The sequence below is a fragment of the Filicampus tigris genome, chromosome 3, assembly GCF_054856515.1.
Source record: "Filicampus tigris isolate MCC_2025a chromosome 3, RoL_Ftig_1.0, whole genome shotgun sequence".
In the NCBI taxonomy this organism is placed as follows: domain Eukaryota; kingdom Metazoa; phylum Chordata; class Actinopteri; order Syngnathiformes; family Syngnathidae; genus Filicampus; species Filicampus tigris.
In genome coordinates, this window is record NC_141219.1 from 22,138,577 (window position 1) to 22,157,686 (window position 19,110).

Here is a 19,110-nt window from a genome sequence, read left to right on the forward strand (position 1 = left end):
TCTACGGCCTCGGTAGGGCTGCCATCTGCAGCTGTGTTGTTGGGAACAAATGTGCAGAACTGCTCTCAGATAATAGCACATACTCCTCCTGTCTCAACCAACAACACGTCAACAACCGTCGTGTTCTGGGATGCCATATGCGAGGTGGCTGATAGCTGTTCATACACAGCTTCAAACCTACTCTGTGTCCAATTGCCCAATTTTTGTATGTTGCAACGATGTAGTTGATATGGAATATGGAAAAAGCTAAAGCTAAACCCACAAGCTAATAACGCTAACAAGCTTAATCATGAAAAACCTAACACATTAATCATGATATACATTATTATTCTTACAATTAGGCAATTCTTCACATGTCCAACTTCTATATGGAACTGCATTCCCCCTTTTCATTTTTTCTCAGGTTGATGGTCTTAATTTTTTTTCATTATGCATTTACAATGCTGATAAAGTTCCCTTTAAACTGTCTTTATTCCACAAACAAATGCTACTAGCCTGGAACCTAATGTATAAACATAACTTTACTCATACATTTTTTATAATGGAACAATAGACATATACTGTATAAACATGAATCAATATTCCTACAGCGCTGGTTCGACAATAATATCCTGCTAGTAAGTCAATTATTTAACCAGAACGAACAAGTTTACACATACTTATAGATTTCCTATAAAATGGTACATGGATTCTACCCAACTAATTTATATCTGTTAAAATTCTAAAAAGATGAAGATGTTAATTGTAGCTTTTGTGGTGAAATAAGAGAAACATTAGTTAATTTGTTCTGGTCCTGCTCATATTCAAAACAGCTGTGGTGTGATGTAACACGATTCATTATAGAGCATATTTACCCCTTTCTCCTTACTATGGAAATATGTCTTATTTGGTATCGTTGACTATGATAGGTCGGCGTATGCACAACTTTATGAAATAAATCTCATTATTATTTTGACAAAATTCTATATTCGTAGATGAAAATTTATGCAAAAAAAAAACAAATTTGGTTGAATTTTTTTCTTCATCTGAATAATTATATTTCTATATTATCTGATTATCCGAAGAAAAAAGCCGCAATTATTGCAAAATATAATATAATTGAATACGTGTATTTATACTGGTATCTTACTTATAATCAAAATGTATTTTATTTGATTTTCTACCCATTATAACCTCCCTGGCGTGTTTTGTGTATGTCATGAGGTTGTATACTGTTTCTCGTTTAATGTCCCGCATGTTTTGTATACTTGATTTCTATCAGTAATAGTGTCTTTTTGTCTTGAATTTTTCAATAAAGATTGTTAAAAAAAAAAAAAGGATAGAGAACCGGAGTTAACAAGACGGGTCCGAAGTTGTGTGTGCATCCTTTTCCTCCTCGTCATCAGCGCATCATTTCTGTCATGTAATAGCGTAAACGTCATTCATATTACGTGCCGAGAAATTAAGAATCGTCTCCGTGCATCTCGAGTTAGCTTAGTTTGCTAGCAGCTAGCTGCGAACAAAGAAGACGCGGAAGGAAGGAAGGAAGGAACACACTTTGGGCAGGGGACAAAGTGTGTTTGAGTGAAAATGTGTAAAGTAGAAATGCTGAGAGCGTTGCTGAGTCAGCGACTAAGTGCAGCAGTGGAAGAAATATTTGTTGTGTTTGAAAGAACGATAGCAGAGTACGAGGAGGAACTTTCCCGGACAAAAGAGGAGAACAAACGACAACGTCAATTACTGGACGCCGTTTTCAAAAAGAGTCAAGATGAATTGCACAGAGAAGGTCGGTGCCTTTGTTTTAATCACAGTAGACTTCATTTTGAAGGCCCCACCCCAGGCCATCTTTAGGATGAAGTTAAGCGGTGCTGCGCATGCGTATACTGTTCGCCATATTGGAACGGTATCGGCGATGAGAATTAAATTCTCCAACGTTATCTACAAATATCTGGACATAATTGAGAAAAATTGACTTCTTTTCAATGACGTAGGGATACCACTCGAGAGAAAAACAACAACAGATTAAACATTATTTTAAAAGGTTGATGCACCTTGGCTCAATCAAGGCTGAGAAACGCCAGGTCAGAACACCAAATAGTTCCACTTTAAATTTAGTTGCCACTGGTTGAAAGCAAGAACAGTACTGTTTAGTTAAAACACTAACTTGAAATCTTGGGCAGGTACCGTGTTCTAAAGCCACAGAACTATTAATGTCCCTGTATAATATACCAATCAGGTTAGTAAAGTACTTAATATGAAGTGGTGCTCAACTGAGTCGAAAAGCCTTGTAAAAGTCAAGGAAGAGAATGAGCCCCTCCTCTGACAGGTGACAATACATGACTGTAATCAAACAGACCTAAAGTCAGTCGTATGTTGTTGTGGATAGAACGCCCACCCATAAAAGTGGATTGCGTGCACGAGTGGTGGTAGGCGCATGTCCGTCTCACTGTTGAAGGTTTGCTTGCTAGAATCTCGGCTTCTGGCCTGTGTGGCGTTTTCATTTGCTCTCCGTAGTTGCATTGGTTTTCTGTGTGTAGTCTGGCTTCCTATTACATTCCCAAAACATGAATGTTGGCTTTATTGAAGACATTTTCCATAAATGTGAATGTGTGTTTGATTGCTTGCTCGTCAAATATGTGGCTGGCGACTAATCCTGAGTGTAAAATTATCATAGATTGTTTCGATTTATATTTAAGCAAAAGTGTGTTGGAGTGGATGGGTTTACAAAATTATTGGTACCCCAAGGAAATACAGAAAGACAGCAAGTTATTTTTTCATGCTTTTTTTCCCTGTGTCAGGATGTTGAAACATATGTACTGAACGTGTTCTGTTAGTGATTGTACACACTTTAAACAACATGGCTTTAAACATCACTTTAAAGCCAACCCAATTCGAGGGATGGGTACCATTCACATTTGAACCAGTTTGGTTCCAATTATAAATACCTGGGTATTGATACTGGTACTCAGCGGTTCCAATTTTCTGTTCTGTTGTTTGTGGTAATTAATGATCATTTATTGAATAATAAAATCCCCCCCACAAAACAATTTAACAATTATTTTTCAATATTCAAAATTATACTAATAATAAAACAACATGATTACAGAAATGAGCCACAGGATGGAGTGCAAATAAAGGTGTAACAGTTAATAAAGTATAAATAATACAAACAATAAATTAACATTACAAAATACCAAGTAAAATCAAAGTTCTTTGCAATGAACAACACAAGGAATGCAGACAAACAGTTACCGTATTTTCCGGACTATAAGCCGCAAATTTTCTCCTAGGTTTTGAACCATGCGGCTTATAGTCCGGTGCGGCAATTCTGTGGATTTTTCTTCCACCTGTATGGGCAGTCTAACCGGAATTGCAATACAATACAATACCACTGAGTGGTGTACAATTCCCAGTAAAAGGTTTTGATTGCAGGTGGAGGAGTTCAACAGGCGAGGGCGCAATGCACTAGGTTATGAATTACGTGACAAAAGAGAATGGCAGCGGCAGTTAAAGGGGAAAATCAACCCTAACATACTTTTTTTCAAGAATATGTTCCCAGCAGGCACACTAGTTGAAACACGGCATTCTGATTAATATTGCATTTGTGGAAGATGAATTGAGCAGCAAAATCCACCCCTTTTTAGCCATCCTGGGTGTGGCCATTTTGTCATTTTTGTCGACTGAAAATGATATCACAACTACTCAGGGCTCAGGTAACGATCAATCACGGCTCAGCTTCAGAAAACAGGTCAGCCTTGATTGGTTGTTACCTGAGCCCTGAGCAGTTGTGATGTCATTTACAGTCGACAGAAGTGACAAAATGGCCGCCCCCTGAGATGGCTAAAATGGGTGCATTTTGCTTCTTAACTTATATTCCACAAACGCAATATTAATCAGAATGCCGTATTTCAACGAGTGGGCCTACATAAAACCTATTCTGGAAAAAAAAATTTTTGGGTTGACTTCCACTTTCAAGATCAAACTTAAAACCATTCTGTTCAATTTCATCTGTTATATGTCACTAGTGATATGATATTTTTCTGCTTTGATGCCGTTTACAGATGCAGAAACATTAGAAGACGTTGACGGGTTCAAGGAGCTAGAGCCACCACACATTAAAGAGGAAGAGGAGGAGGCTGATGTCACTAAGTTGTCAGCGATTCGAATCATTGTGAAGAGTGAAGATAATGAAGACAAAGGGCAAAGTGAGGCGAACAAACTGGGTGAGCCTCTGAGCAGCAGCTCAAGTCAACCCATGAGCACAAAAGGTGACGGAGACCACTGGAAAGGATCACAAGCAGAAAGCCTCCTAGCTCCACTATCAGATAGTGACGACACAACAGCACACTCTCCTTACACTGATGATGAACACTCTAAAGGTGATATGACATGTCACACTGACAACAAACATGTGAAATGCTCCCAATGTGACAAACTATTTTATGACAAGTCAAATTTGAACCGACACATGAGGGTTCACACAGGAGAGAAACCCTTCACTTGCATAATTTGTGGCAAAAGTTTTAACCTGAAGGACTCTCTTGTCAGACACACGAGGATCCACACGGGAGAGAAACCATTCAGCTGCTCAGTGTGCGGGAAAAGATTTTCAATTAAGGGAACTTTGAATATACATGCACGAACGCACACTGGGGAGAAACCATATCATTGCTCAGTCTGCAACGCAAGCTTTAGTTGTCATTCCGGACTGGGTCAACATATGAGAAGACACACTCGCAGAAAAGTTTTTGTAACATCACCGCCTTCAACATCTAGGATGAAAGAGGCGGGGCCATAAAGCTGTTCACCTTATCCATGTTTGACCAGTGTAACACTTCCTTCCCTCATTGGGTCTCCTTGGAAAATGAACTGTATCCACCGTATTCCTGAGGGCTCAGATGGAGAAACGATTATGTGCGCAACTTCCTCTAAGACACCGGAAGTAGAATTTTGGTATTTGTTACTGTGGGTTTCATTTCACAAAGCAGTTTATTTGATCCTCGAGCTGTTGTTCAACTGTTTACTGTTACGCACACACAGCATCAATTCCTACAACTTCAACATATTCGGCTTTGCCAAGTTTAAAGAAAATATAGTGGCCTGAAAGCAGTGGTTCTCAAACTTTTTGTGTCCAGGGATTCCTTACTTGGGTGAATTTTTTCCTAAGGCCTCTTCATAATCCTAATCCCAGTTTGACATATCTACCATGTGCACTGCTAAATGCCCAGGGAATGATTTCCTTTTTGGAATGTTTTCACATAATTATTTATGACTTGTTCAAAGAAAATAATAAAATCTAATTCATTTAATTTTAATTCAGTATATTTATCAATTACTGCTAGCTAATCTGCACTGCTTCAACCAACAAAATGGCTGTGAACAGAGAGGTGCAAGTTTAAAAAAAGCACTGTCAGTGTTGTTGACAATTCAATGATTCCGTAGCAACTTTTCCGACCAATCTAACGACGACAAAAAGCGACTATATGTATGCAACAGCAGTCGTTATTACAGTTGTTGGAAACGTTTGACTCAAGGTACAGTGGAACCACGATTTAACAGACAAATAGGGGTGAGAAGATTGTCCGTTAAATTGAAGTACTTTTTTTCGTGGCCTAAAAACACCCATTAATCGCATGGCCTAAAAAAGCCTAGTGCAGTAAAAAAAAAAAAAAAGTGGTGTAAATAAGTATAAAACATGTTAAACTGTTTGGAAAGTTTTCAAGTTTATCCAAATGGGCACCACTTGTGATTTGGGGCCACGATGGTGCGCAGCTGGTTTCTCTCATAAGCCGCGATATTAATGCACTTCCTTTTTCACCTTTGCATAAGGGCTTGACAAAAAAACACCTGTACTCAAAAATAGCATGTTGCACAACATGTACATGTACTACAGCGCTTAAGTACACAACAATATGAATAGGTAGATACGTAGAACACGCTCCTTTTGAGCTGTGTGCCAACAGCGCTGCTAAACTAATGTCCATCCATGCTTCATTCGGGTTTACATAATGAGGATTTTGAAGCCGATGACAGATTTAAAAAAATGATAACTGATCACCGAATCACCAAATGGACCAATCTATTTGCCTGTCCAATCTATTTAAACAATTTCTTTATGGCGGGGGCCCACGAATAGCCAACATTTGCATATGATTGATGCTCATTGAAATGCATAGTGAAAAAGTAAGAGTAAATAAACACCCCAAATCATTCCCAAAACACTGATATTATACACCGGAAATGGGGGAATGGAAACCGGCCAAATATTGGGAAAAAAGTCGGAGGGAAAAAAATCAGATGCAACTGTATTATACTAAGAAACCTTGGATTATTAACGGTGGCAGCACCGTCTCTTGAGTGTAGGAGATTGGTTTAATATCTTGTTTTGCAGATCTGATCCATGACATCATTGATCGCTTGGCAAACTATGACATTTCAAGCAATCACCAATTTTGCATTGAATATAAAATATCTGTGGGTCAACATGACCGCCACATAGACAAGTGTGTTAGCATGCTCTTGTCTACTGTATATGTGTGACAACCGCAGCACAACCCGCAAATACATGGACCAGTCTTTATCTGTTGAAAATAATAGCGTCAAATTCTTGAACTCACAGCCTTTCACAACTACTGAAGAGACACTTGAGTGCCGGAGTGGTTCCGGTTCCGTTCAGTCAAGGTTCCACTGTATGTGATTCCAAGCAACGAGGTCACTTTACCACACCTGTCCAAGTCTGTATGCGAAAAGTCTGAGAGAGCTAAAAATGCTTCACACATGCTGGGATGTCAGATTTATGTGATGGTATGTCACACATCCGATCAGAGATTTTAAATGACGAAAGCAAATGTATGAGTAGTAATTGATTTGGTATGTTTTATTTATTGGTGTGCAGGTGTTACCCCGCATATTTGCTATTCTAGAATTATTCACTTATTTGCAGATTTTTTTTAAAATTTCTATTTTACCATATTTGCTGTTTTTCTGATTAGGCCAAAGCACTGTCTAATGTAAAAGTACTACTTTGGCGCCATCTTATGGCATTTTCTTGCCAAGGATCTACAGCATGTTGAAGTGAGGAGAGGCGCCTTGCCACCATCTTGTGTCTTTTATGGACAATTACTCTATCTTATTAAGGGAGCATCAGTTACTCGCACATTTTCACTATTAGCAGCAGGACTTGCCCCCTCGCAGGGGAGCACTGAATGCACTTTTTTCCCCCCAAATGTTTTTGACATAATTTATTGCAGGGTGTTTTGCAGACCTCCAAGTTACAGCTCACGGACCACCAGGGCTCCCAAGACCTTAAGGACAAAAAAAAACTTTGTGCTCCTTAAAGACAAGTAAACCCAAACATATTGTTTTCAAGAATATTTTCTATGCAAGACCACTAGTTGAAACAAGGCATTCTGATAAATATTGCTTTTAGAGAATAATAGTTAATCCACCCGTTTTAGCCATCTCCGGGGGCAGCCATTTTGCCACTTCTGTCGACTGAAAATGACATCACAACTGCTCAGTGCTCAGGTAACGACCAATCACGGCTGACCTGTTTTCTGAAGCTCAGCCATGATTGGTCGTTACCTGAGCCCTGAGCAGTTGTGATGTCATTTTCAGTCGACAAAAATGACAAAATGGACGCCCCCTGAGATGGTTAAAAACGGGTGGGTTTTACTACTTATCTCATATTCCACAAACACAATATTAATCAGAATGCCGTGTTTCAACTAGTGGGCCTGCGTTCTTGAAAAAAACGTGTTTGGGTTGATTTCCCTCTTTTAAGTTCTCAGTCATTAGTGGTCAGAAGTGAGTGTGCTGTACACTGACCACCAGCAACATTATGACCATCAGCAAGATCCGATACAAGAGAATGACAAAACAGTTCTGTTTTTAAAAATTAAAATGACAATGATTGACACTCATAAAAATATTAATGTAACACTGACTTTATTGATTTGTTTGTTCAGTTCATACCTCTCTGACAGTGTATTATTGGAAATAGGTTGAAGGTGGTCATGGTGTGGTTAATATATTAGCGTACATGTATTGATTGACTTGTGTAGAGTTCCATTTAACTGATAATACCCATAGGTATATGGACAGAGAGAATCTATGTCACCCCTCCTCCCACTTTCGCCATGTAAGAACACATGACAGCAAGTTTTGAGCTGAAAAGCAATTCTGTCGAAGTGCTTTGCTTCAACTTGCTAATTTATCTGGCCATATATACACGTGAGTTTAAACACACATGGTGTTGAATTAATTTAAATAGTCCCACAGCGACTGAACGATATTTCAATAAAAGGATGAACACAAGTCTGCTAATACAAAAAGAATAATGATGAACATCTAACAATAACAATAAAACGAAAACGTAATAGATAAAACTGCCTCTGCTGCGGCGCCTCATTAAACACATTAAATACCAAAAAACACTCTTAATACATTTCACATAAGTTGTAACACTTGACAGACCATTTATTAATTAATTATTAATTAAAGAGGAGTGGTTGTTTTGTTATTAATAGGTTTGTGTGACACGTTAAATAAATGTATTTTTATTACGTTGCATTCCTAGTCGCGTGGCAATTACGTAAAAGCGTCGCACGTCGCCACTCGCCAGTCACGTGACAATGGTGGTTCGCTATAATGTTGCTGCGACACAAACGAACAGACAAACACAAGCTTAGCAATTAGTTTTTCTCTATTCTCTACGTGTACTTTACTTTCTTATAACAAAGTGAACATTGCGAGGTTTTAGTATAGTATTCGGATAAACACGTGTCTGTAGCTTCCTTGGCTAGCTCAGCCGGCTAGCTGCTAACAAACGTAGTCGTTCGTTATCAACACATCTCTAAACAGAAATTAAGTGCGAGTTTAAAGTGTTTGGCTTATCATGTGTAAAGTAGACATGCTGAGGGCGTTGCTGAATCAGCGACTAAGTGCGGCCGTCGAAGAAGTGTTGGTCGTCTTTCAAAGAACGATAGCAGAGTATGAAGAGGAACTTTCTCGAACAAAAGAGGAAAACGAGCGACAACGTCAACTGCTTGACGCTGTTTTCAAACCTCAGGATGAACTACATGGAGCAGGTTTGTTCACTTATACAGTTCGTATGTGGCTGACAGGGAAATCAGGCCACGGAATTTCCTCCAAAGTGATCCTGCACTATAGTATTGGCCAATGCCTTACCAAAATGCAGTAGTAAGTTATTTTAATAATACTAGCTATTAATATAACTGTGTGTGTGTGTGAGAGAGAGATGTGTCGTTGAATTACATTTTATAAAAGTAGTTCGGTCAATTCTTTACAGTTATTTTCTTGCTTCTCCTATTCTGGTGCCTTTGTAGTTGATGCTCACTGGTTCAAGTCCTCCATGACGCTTCTGTCACTGTTTTTTTCTGTCTCATACGTTTACAAGATCTCAGTCAGTCAGTCAGTCAGTCAGTCAGTCAATCAATTCGAGAGCTTAACTGCGGCTGATTTAACCTTTTTTTTTTTCACGTTCCGCAGAGGTGAAAAATACACAGAGGTAATATAATAAAATACTCACGTAATGTACATCTACCTGAACTTCTCCTTAAAGACAGTAACAAAGTCTTTGTACATTATTTTCCCCATCATGTATGATAATCCCAGTGATCCAAAATTATGGCAAAATTATGATAATGGAGTTCAATTTCACGTCTTCTGCATGTTTGTCTTCTCGTCTCACAGAGGTCAGTGGAGAAGAGCCAGAGCACCCCGACGTTAGAGAGGAAGAGCCCATCTACATTAAAGAGGAAGAAGAGGAGGCTGATGTCACAGGGATTCCAGTGATTTGTGTTCCTGTGAAGATTGACGATGAAGAAAAAGAAGATGGTGGAAACCACTGTAGCGAATCCCAAGCAGACAGCTTTTTAACTCCAGTGTCCGCTAGTGACAACACATTACACTCTCCTGACACTGATGATGAACACTCGAAAGGGGACATGTCATGTCACACTGACAGCACATGCTGGAAATGTTCTCAATGTGACAAAAAATTTGTCTACAAGTCTCTTTTGACAAAACACATGATTATCCACACCGGAGAGAAACCTTTCAGCTGTTTATATTGCGGGAAAGGATTCTCTCGAAAGGGACATTTAATAAGACACACAAGAACACACACAGGTGAGAAACCATATACCTGCTCTGTCTGCGGCACCGGTTTCACTGTGCGTTCAGCGTTGGATAACCACATGAGAACACACACTGGAGAGAAACCTTATTCCTGCCAGGTGTGTGGCGAAAACTTCTCTCAGAAGGGAAATTTATTGAGACACACAAGAACACACACAAGAATGCACAATCAGAATGACGTTTTTAGCTGCCCCATTTGTTTAAAAACATTCTCCCAAAAGGGATATTTGAAGATACACTCAAGAACGCACACTGGAGAGAAGCCATTTCCATGCTTGGTCTGTGGCGCACGCTTCAGCGTTCGTTCAGTGATGGTCAAGCATATGACAAGAAGGCACAAGTATGACAGAGTTCAGTGTCAGTGACTTTCTATATGAAGGGTTTAATTATTTTAAAATAAAAAAAAGCACATGTGTTGTAGTTCCTCTGTGATTTTTAGATTATTTCAGAAGAAAATGTTCGTTTTTGTAGGCTTATTTGCTGTTTGCTGCCATATATCACAACACCACGCTTCATCTGTAAGTCACTTACTGTATGTGTGTATATTTTCATTTCCACAATGTTATTCATGATCCTTAACCAGTGAATACCTTAAATGCTTTAAAAATGTTGACATATTTTCTTGTCCATTTATATTGTTAAAATCACAAAATCCTGTTTCTTGAATCTTGTTCTGTGAACATTGACAAAATGATACAACATGAACTGTTGCTTAAACGTGGAAAACGAAAACCATGTGAGATTGTCATGTCTTTGCTTGCATAAGCCTTTGCTGTACATTTTCAAGCCCGTGTTGTACTGTTTACTGCAACAGAGGTACATTTAAAACAAATGAATTCTTACATGACTTTTGTCTTTTGTGGTCTTTTAATCAATGCCATATACAGTCCATGCGCATCTCAATAATCTGGAATATCATTGAAAACTTCATTGATTTTAGTTGCTCAATTCCAGAATTGAAATTATTTACAATATGGTGGTGCCTTGATTTACTGATTTACAAGTGCTCCGACTTGCAGACCTTTTCCTTTATTATTATTATTTTTAACTTCGTCATTCCTTTGTTGGTAGTAGATTAATGACGTTTCCAATAGAAAGTTGATTTCATATGCGTACTAATGAATTGATTCATGAGCTTTGCCATTCATAAGTCAAGGTACCAGTGTATTATATATATTCATAACAGAGGGTAGATTATCACATTTGATTTATTTTACAGTTTTGATTATAACCAAGGGCGGCACGGTGACCGACTGGTTAGCACGTCCGCCTCACAGTTCAGAGGTCGTGGGTTCGATGTTGCATGTTCTCCCCGTGCCTGCGTGGGTTTTCTTACACATTCTAAAAACATGCATGGTAAATTGATTGGATTCTCTAATTTGCCCCTAGGTGTGATTGTGAGTGCGGATGTTTGTCTCTGTGTGCCCTGCAATTGGCTGGCAACCAATTTAGGGTGTCCCCCGCCTACTGCCCGAAGACAGCTGGGATAGGCTCCAGCACGCCCTGCGACCCTTGTCGGAGAAGCTGTATCGGTAATGGATGGATGGATTATAACCAACAACCTCAAACCCCCCAAATTCACAATCGAGAAATTGGACTATTACATGAGAAGCAATAAAAAATAAATGGTAATATGGAAATTCGATATGACTTCACCTCTGAAAACTATTTCCCTTTATATTGACTGAATCTATATACAGTAATATGAATTTTGAAGAATTAGAGGAGTCATGGTCAAGCGTGTAATGACAGCTTCGCCCCCGACGGGCGGCAGTAATTCGCTAAAAGTTACGTCTCGTCTGCCGACCGGAAACCGAGAGAGAACGGAAAGAAAAAGAAGGAAGCAGGTCTTTGAGATTACCGTTTTCTTGCGTTTGTGTTGCATTTGCACTTCAATCCTTATGATTGTGTCGTATAGAATATGAAAACATCCCTCCTTCTCGTGACTGTCGCCTTGCGAGTTAGCTTAACTTGCTAGCTACAACGTTAGCAACACACACAAAGCACAGCTCGAGTGTGACTTCATCGTGAGAGAATGTGCAAAGTAGAACTGCTGAGAGCGTTGCTGAATCAACGACTGAGTGCAGCTGTGGATGAAATATTTATAGTGTTTGAAAAGACGATAGCAGAGTACGAGGATGAACTTTTTCGGACAAAAGAGGAGAACGAGCGACAACGTCAACTCCTGGACGCTGTTTTGAAGAAGCCTCAAGTTGTGTTACACAAACCCGGTTTGTTCACTTCTAAATATCACTTATTTAGCAGCGTTATATTTTACTGTTTTGTGTGGATCAAGGGGTGTCGAGTAGAGGGTGACACGGGAGTGGTCCACTCCCGTTCCATCCCACTCTCACAAAAAAAAAAATCCCGTCCGGTTCCAATCGCGGACCATAGTAAAAAAAAAAAAATGTTCCGTTCTATCCTGGTTAGACGACTCCCACCCCGTCCTACTCCCATTCAGCACGACTCCCACTGTCATACAGCTTCCATTTTCGAGGTCAGCTTTTTTTAAAAAACAACAGCAAACAACTAAAGTTCAACTGTGTTGAAGTGAGTTGTGGAGCTTCATTTAGACAATGCTTTGCCATCATCTTGTGGCATCCATAGGCATTTTTTTCTTTTGGTGATGGCGTCAGTTACTCACGGATTTATGCTATTCGCAGCACAGCTCTGTCGCTATACCCTACACATAGCAGGGATTTACTGCATCAGATATGTGTAGGGTCCACACTCACTATTTGTGAAGTGTGAATTTGTCAAACATCTTGTATTCTGCCTTTCGTGTCCTGTAGGTGTCAGTGATGAAGATGTCCCCCCTGTGCAGCAGAAATGGTCCATCAGTGTGGAACAGCAGGAGCCAGATCCCCCGCATGTTAAAGGGGAGGAAGTGTGCAGCAGTCAAGAGGGAGAGAAGTGGCAAGGGCTGGAGGTGCCTGTGTGTCGTGTCATTGTGAAGAGCGAGGATGATGAAGACGAACCTCACTCCTCACAGCTTCTTCACAGTCGAAATGAGAGCAGAACATCCCAAGCAGACAGCCTCTTTGCTCCACTGTCAAATAGTGATGACACGTCACACTCTCTTAACACTGACGATGATGAACACTCGAAAGGTGATGTGACATGTCACACTGACAAGACACACGTCCAATGTTCCGATTGCTGGAAAACGTTTGACAGTGAGACAAGATGTCACGCTAGAGAAAAACCCTTCGTTTGCTTGATGTGCGGTAAAGGATTTTCTCGAAATGAGCATTTGATCACACATACCAGAACACACACGGGAGAAAAACCATTCATCTGCTCAGTTTGTGGCGGAAGATTCTCCCAGAAGGGCAGTTTGAAGAAACACATGAGAACGCACACCGGAGAAAAACCATTCAGCTGCTCAGTGTGTACCAAAACGTTTAGTGATAGTTCAGCAATGATGAGGCACTTGAGAAGACACACCGGAGAGAAACCTTTTACCTGCTCCATGTGCAACACAAACTTTACTCATCGCTCGACGCTGGTGGCCCACTTGAAAGTGCATACTGGGGAAAAACCCTTTCCCTGCTCAATCTGCTGTAAAAGGTTCCCTGCAAAGACACAATTGACACGACACATGAAAATACACACTGGTGAGAAAATGTTCACTTGTGGCGTATGTAATGAAGGATTTTTATACAACTATCAGCTCTCTAAACACAAATGTGCTGGTGAGAAGAGTAGCAGCAGTACCAATGAAGCTGCAGGACTTTAAATTTTTCTTTCATTTGTTTTTGTACATACAACAATGTTCTCATACTCCACCAAAATAGCCAAAAAAACAAATAATTTGCTGAATTTAAACTTAAGGACCAATTCATTGCCCAATTTGATTGAGCGTTTCCTGCTCTAGCAGGCTTTACCTAATGTGCCTACTATGTTGCCCAAAAAAAAAAAGTCGAACAAATCTACTTTTCTGTCATGAAAATCTGTACGATATTGGAACCCTATTAATATTGTTTGAAATGTTAAACAAAAATTAAAAATTCAATGTATATATAAAATAATTCTCATTCTTGGGCACTGATTGGGTAACACATTGTTGAACTGAAAACTTTTACTTTCATTTTAAGTAACCCTATCATGGCCTTTAAGGGCAGTCTTGTATAATGTAGCTGAAATAAATACTTGGGTAAATGTTGAAGTAACTTGCCAGAAAATAACGTTGGCAGAAGCTGGCGAATATTATAAGTCTTAAAGTGTCTGACATTTGCTGTACTTGCATATCAAATGTAATTTTCTGACATTAAATATACATACATATTGGAAAAAATATATTTATTATATATATACATATATATATATATATATATATTTTTTTTTTGGGGTAGTTAGAATTTGAATTATATTTTGATTGATTTCTTTTCTTTTTTTTTTTTTTTTTTTTACTCATTCTGTTTTCATGTATTTAGTTTACTTCTGTGGTGTAGTTAAAGATCCGCTTGCTGGCTGGACCCCGCCAGGATGCTGTTATATTCTCAAAGCTGAAAAATGCCTACCAGTTGGTCAGAAAACATCCATCCATCCATTATCGATGCCGCTTATCCTCACAAGGGTTGCGGGGCGTGCTGGAGCCTATCCCAGGTGTCTTTGGGCAGTAGGCGGGGGACACCCCGAATTGGTTGCCAGCCAATCGCAGGGCACACGGAGACAAACATCCGCACTCACAATCACACCTAGGGGCAATTTAGAGAGTCCAATCAACTTACCATGCATGTTTTTGGAATGTGGGAGGAAACCGGAGTACCTGGAGAAAACCCACACAGGCACGGGGAGAACATGCAAATTCCACACAGGGGGGCCGGGGCCGGGATTGAACCCACAACCTCTGAACTGTGAGGCGGACGTGCTAACCAGTCAACCACCGTGCCGCCCGTCAGAAAACATGAGGAAGATAAATGGAAAAGCTCGTATAGTGAGTCTCCATCTCCCCTACTGGCGCTCATATTCTCTCTGTAGCCACTGGCTGCAACTCACAGAGCCATCTGGTTTGCCTTTTCCTGCTCGTGTTTCGCTGGACGTTTGGTTGCTGTTGGTTCTTTCATTCCTCTGTGCTTTAATACAGCTCTATATGCAGCATTGCAGAGAGCTAGGAGCTTTACCTGCCTGCTGGTAAATAAATAAAAACTGAATACATTGCTTTGCAAATCCTTTTCAACTGGATACTCTATACAAAGACAAGATATTTAACATTCAAGCTGATACATTTTGTTGTTATTTTGCATGTATTCACTCATTTTGAATTTGATGCCTGCACCACGTTCACAAAAAAAGCTAGGACAGGGGCATGTTTTCCACTGTGTTACGTCACACTTTAGACCATGGGATACTGGTCTAGAGTAGACTGCTGGCAGACCAATCATCAAGTACGCAAACTCTGTTACGACTCTTACTTTAAGACAGACATGTCCAGCCTCAAGGTTCTGCTTTCCTGCCTATTTTCTATCTCTCCCTGCTGCAACACACCTGATTCAAATGAACAGCTCCTCAGCAACCTCTTAAGAAGCTCGATAATTATGATTTTGCATCAGGCGTGTTGCAGCAGGGATAGATGGAAAACAGGCAGGACATCGGCCCTTGAGGACCACGTATGGACACCCCTGCTTTAAGATAACACCTACCACGACCATTTCTCTTTCCACTGACACCTTGGTAAAAAAATATGAATCCTGCCCTGCTTCTTGCCTTAATACCTACAGTACCTTTCTCCCAGTCATGTCAACCGGCTTACTAGCTTTTCCTGTCATAGTCTCATCATTCATTCAACGTTCCCACTTTCCTGCCAATGAAACAGCTTTACACTTCTGCTTCGTCTTCAACTCACAATTGCTGAATCTCCACCGCCACCCAAAATTTAACGGCGCGGATAGCGGCCGTTGTTAACATGGTCTGGAATTCAATTTTACATTTGCAAATTTCAGTGTGGGTAGTTTTTTCTTTTACTTTAGTAAAGGAGTTGAATCAGTACTTCTACTTGTACCGGAATGCATCTTTACTCAAGTACTACGGTATCTTTGATTGCACCTCAGTGTACTGTACTTTAGCCACACCTCTGCTTTTTATCCAGTAGATGGCAGAGTGGTTTTACGTGACGCGTGCGAGTTTTCTAAAAGACCAACGAAGAAGTAAAATGCGGAAATTCGCAAGTCGTAAACAGCAAGCCAGCGCGTAAAATTTTGTTTATTGTACTTATACTCAAATATTGTGTTCGGCATGTCTTTGCTTCACGTTTCTATCATATGACGGAGTGCTCATTATTTAAAACGTCTGGGCAGAATGAAGTGTCTTCACTATATGGAATTAACGAGTTATCTTAACTTGTTAGCTACTAAGGGACGAGTTTGTTAGTAACGCATCGCAAATACAGAGATCGAGTGTGAATATTAAGTATTGTGATTATCGTGTGAAATAATGTGTGAAAGAACAATAGAGTACGAGGAGGAACGTTCTCGAACAAAAGAAGTAAACGAGCGACAACGTCAACTGCTGGACGCTGTTTTCGTCACGCATAGAGCAGGTTTGTGCACTTCTCAGATCTTAATTTACACTACTTCCAAGCAATTTGACATTTGTCAGTTGGCCTAAGCGAACTCCAAACAGTTGTTTGATGTGCATTCCTCATTTTCTCTCTCCTATATACAGTATATGAATACAAACATCACTAATAGGAGTTTAATTTGATCGTGGCAGTCAAAAAATGTGATTAATTGTGCAGCCCTATTATACAGCAAGTTACAGTTCCTGCCAATATCTAGCATATGGTACAGTTAATTTGGCCACAGGCCACAATCAACGCAGCGTGATCAACTTTATGCCGAGGAGATGTGTTGCACTGTGTGAGGCAAATTTTAGAGTGCCCTTTTATTGTGGGCAGCCTAAGCCACACCTGTGCAATAATCACGCTGTCTGTCATGTTGTGAATTTTGCTGTTCGGCTCCTTGTTAGAGTTGTTGGATAAGTGTATTGAGAATGTCAAATGCAGTTCACCTGGTAAGGCCTTTTTAAGTTTATACAGAAATTTCACACAAATGCTGAATATACCCCACCACTTAAAAATAGTGTATCCATTTTATGCCAACAAATGACATTTTTTTTCACCCATGTCATGCGTGTGACTTTGTTGAATTATTAGTTGTAGGAATTTTGAAGCATTTGACTTCGGAGCCTACACAATAATAATTTTAGTTGACTAAGCAAAGCATGATTTTACCAAACTTCATGTGTCCTGCAGAAGTCAGGGGAGAAGATGTTAATCGTGAGCAGCTTGCGGAGTGGAACTCAAGGGTGGACAAGGAGGAGCCAGCGCTCCCCCACGTTAAAGAGGAAGAGGAGGAGGCCGATGTCAGCAGGTTTCCAGTGATTCGTGTCATTGTGAAGAGTGAGGATGATGAAGACGAGCCACACTCTTCCCAGCTTCATCACAGTCCAAGTGGAAAGAGAGGATCCCAAGCAGACAGATTTGTAGCTGCATTATCAGAGAGTGACGACACATTGTCACACTCTCCTGACACTGACAATGAACAATCTAAAGGTGATGTGGCATGTCACGCTGACAACAAACACTTGACGTGTTCTCAGTGTGATAAGACTTTCCTCAACAAGTCAACATTGGAAAGACACATGAGATGTCACACAGGAGAGAAACCTTTCATGTGCTCGCTTTGTGGTAAAGGTTTCACACAGAAAGGAAGCCTGACGACACACACGAGAACGCACACTGGAGAAAAACCGCATTCCTGCTCGGTCTGCAGCACCAGTTTTAACGATAGTTCCGCGTTGGCGCGACACATGAGAACGCATACTGGGGAGAAACCTTTTTCCTGCTTATTCTGCGGGAAAAGCTTCTCTATCAAGGGGAATTTTGTAGCACACACACGAACGCACACTGGAGAGAAGCCATATTCCTGCTCGGTCTGCAACACAAGTTTTCGAGTTCGTTCAGGTCTGGTTCAACACATGAGAACGCACACTGGGGAGAAACCGTTCACATGCTCAGTTTGCGGTCAAAGATTCTCTCAAAAAGCGACTTTGAGGGAACACATGAGATCGCACAGTGGAGAAAAACCTTTTTCATGTTCAGTCTGCAACACAAGTTTTAGTTACCATACGTCATTCATTCACCACATGAAAAAACACTCTAGTGAGAATGTTTAGCTAAAATGTGGGTGATTAAAAAGTTTCAGGAATTTTATTTGTAAACATGTTACGGCATTGAAGCCAGAGGATGCATTTACATTGTTTTTTTTTTTTTGGTATGATATGCTGTGATGTATCAACTGACTTTATAGGCCCCAATTAATTTCTTTCCCTTAAACCAATCCTATGGAATAAAACTTCAGCAACTGGATTATTCATTTGACATTTAATTTCCAGCAGTGTGATTCGTTACACATGCTAAGTCACATTTGTTTGCTTCATTTCTGCATCATGGTCATAAGCCAGAAGTACGCCGGCTCTAAAGCACAAATCTCAAGGTCTGGCCCGCCACATCAATTTATGTGGGCCAAGCAAATAAAATGTGTCTACATCATGATTTTGTTGTTTTTATTGTGGCATATTTGTAACCAAACTGCGATTTGTATCATTAGCTAATTTTGTTAGTCATTTCACAGTGTTAGCAAAGCAGTGGCACCCTGTTGTCTTAATAGTATGTCTAGTGATTTTCTTCTTTTCAGTACAAACACTATACAAATTAATAAAAGGTGGAAACTAGATTGTGTGCAAAGAATTGTTATAGGTAAAGTAGTGTGCAGGTCTTAGGCCATCTTTAGCTTTGTTTTTATGAGCCTTTTTCACAGTAGCCAGTTTGATTGGTAAAACGTGGTTTACGTAAATGAATTATAAAATTTGGTAGAGCAATGATGTGTGAAGGACCAACCAATTGAAACTGAAAACAATTATATTCCAATATACTTTTCCAGTGGTGTTATTGATAGGGGTGCGTGA

At 40.0% G+C, this 19,110-nt stretch overlaps 4 protein-coding genes across 6 annotated transcripts; all 4 read left to right on the plus strand.

The window, feature by feature from the left end:
• Positions 1–1,326: 1,326 nt before the first annotated feature.
• LOC147150304 (uncharacterized) lies at positions 1,327–7,337 on the plus strand. 3 transcript variants are annotated; one of them, XM_086025520.1, is made up of 3 exons: positions 1,327–1,765; positions 4,041–4,358; positions 7,242–7,337. In XM_086025520.1, exons 1-3 carry the CDS (start codon positions 1,570–1,572, stop codon positions 7,286–7,288), a joined length of 561 nt encoding a protein of 186 aa, XP_085881646.1. In that variant the 5' UTR covers positions 1,327–1,569; the 3' UTR covers positions 7,289–7,337. The 3 variants fall into 3 exon arrangements, with proteins under 3 accessions (XP_085881646.1, XP_085881645.1, XP_085881644.1); XM_086025519.1 differs by having other exon boundaries at positions 7,230–7,303; XM_086025518.1 differs by lacking the exon at positions 7,242–7,337 and having other exon boundaries at positions 4,041–5,288.
• Positions 7,338–8,569: 1,232 nt separating this feature from the next.
• On the plus strand, positions 8,570–10,987 carry LOC147150305 (uncharacterized). The gene is made up of 2 exons (XM_086025514.1): positions 8,570–9,068; positions 9,694–10,987. The coding sequence occupies exons 1-2, from the start codon at positions 8,876–8,878 to the stop codon at positions 10,503–10,505; spliced, it is 1,005 nt and encodes a 334-aa protein (XP_085881640.1). The 5' UTR covers positions 8,570–8,875; the 3' UTR covers positions 10,506–10,987.
• Positions 10,988–11,970: 983 nt separating this feature from the next.
• On the plus strand, positions 11,971–14,430 carry LOC147150306 (uncharacterized). The gene is made up of 2 exons (XM_086025505.1): positions 11,971–12,371; positions 12,933–14,430. Exons 1-2 carry the CDS (start codon positions 12,176–12,178, stop codon positions 13,877–13,879), a joined length of 1,143 nt encoding a protein of 380 aa, XP_085881631.1. The 5' UTR covers positions 11,971–12,175; the 3' UTR covers positions 13,880–14,430.
• A 1,859-nt stretch (positions 14,431–16,289) lies between these two features.
• On the plus strand, positions 16,290–18,878 carry LOC147150307 (uncharacterized). Its single transcript, XM_086025513.1, has 2 exons — positions 16,290–16,681; positions 17,396–18,878. The coding sequence occupies exons 1-2, from the start codon at positions 16,576–16,578 to the stop codon at positions 18,316–18,318; spliced, it is 1,029 nt and encodes a 342-aa protein (XP_085881639.1). The 5' UTR covers positions 16,290–16,575; the 3' UTR covers positions 18,319–18,878.
• The last annotated feature ends 232 nt before the right edge of the window (positions 18,879–19,110 follow it).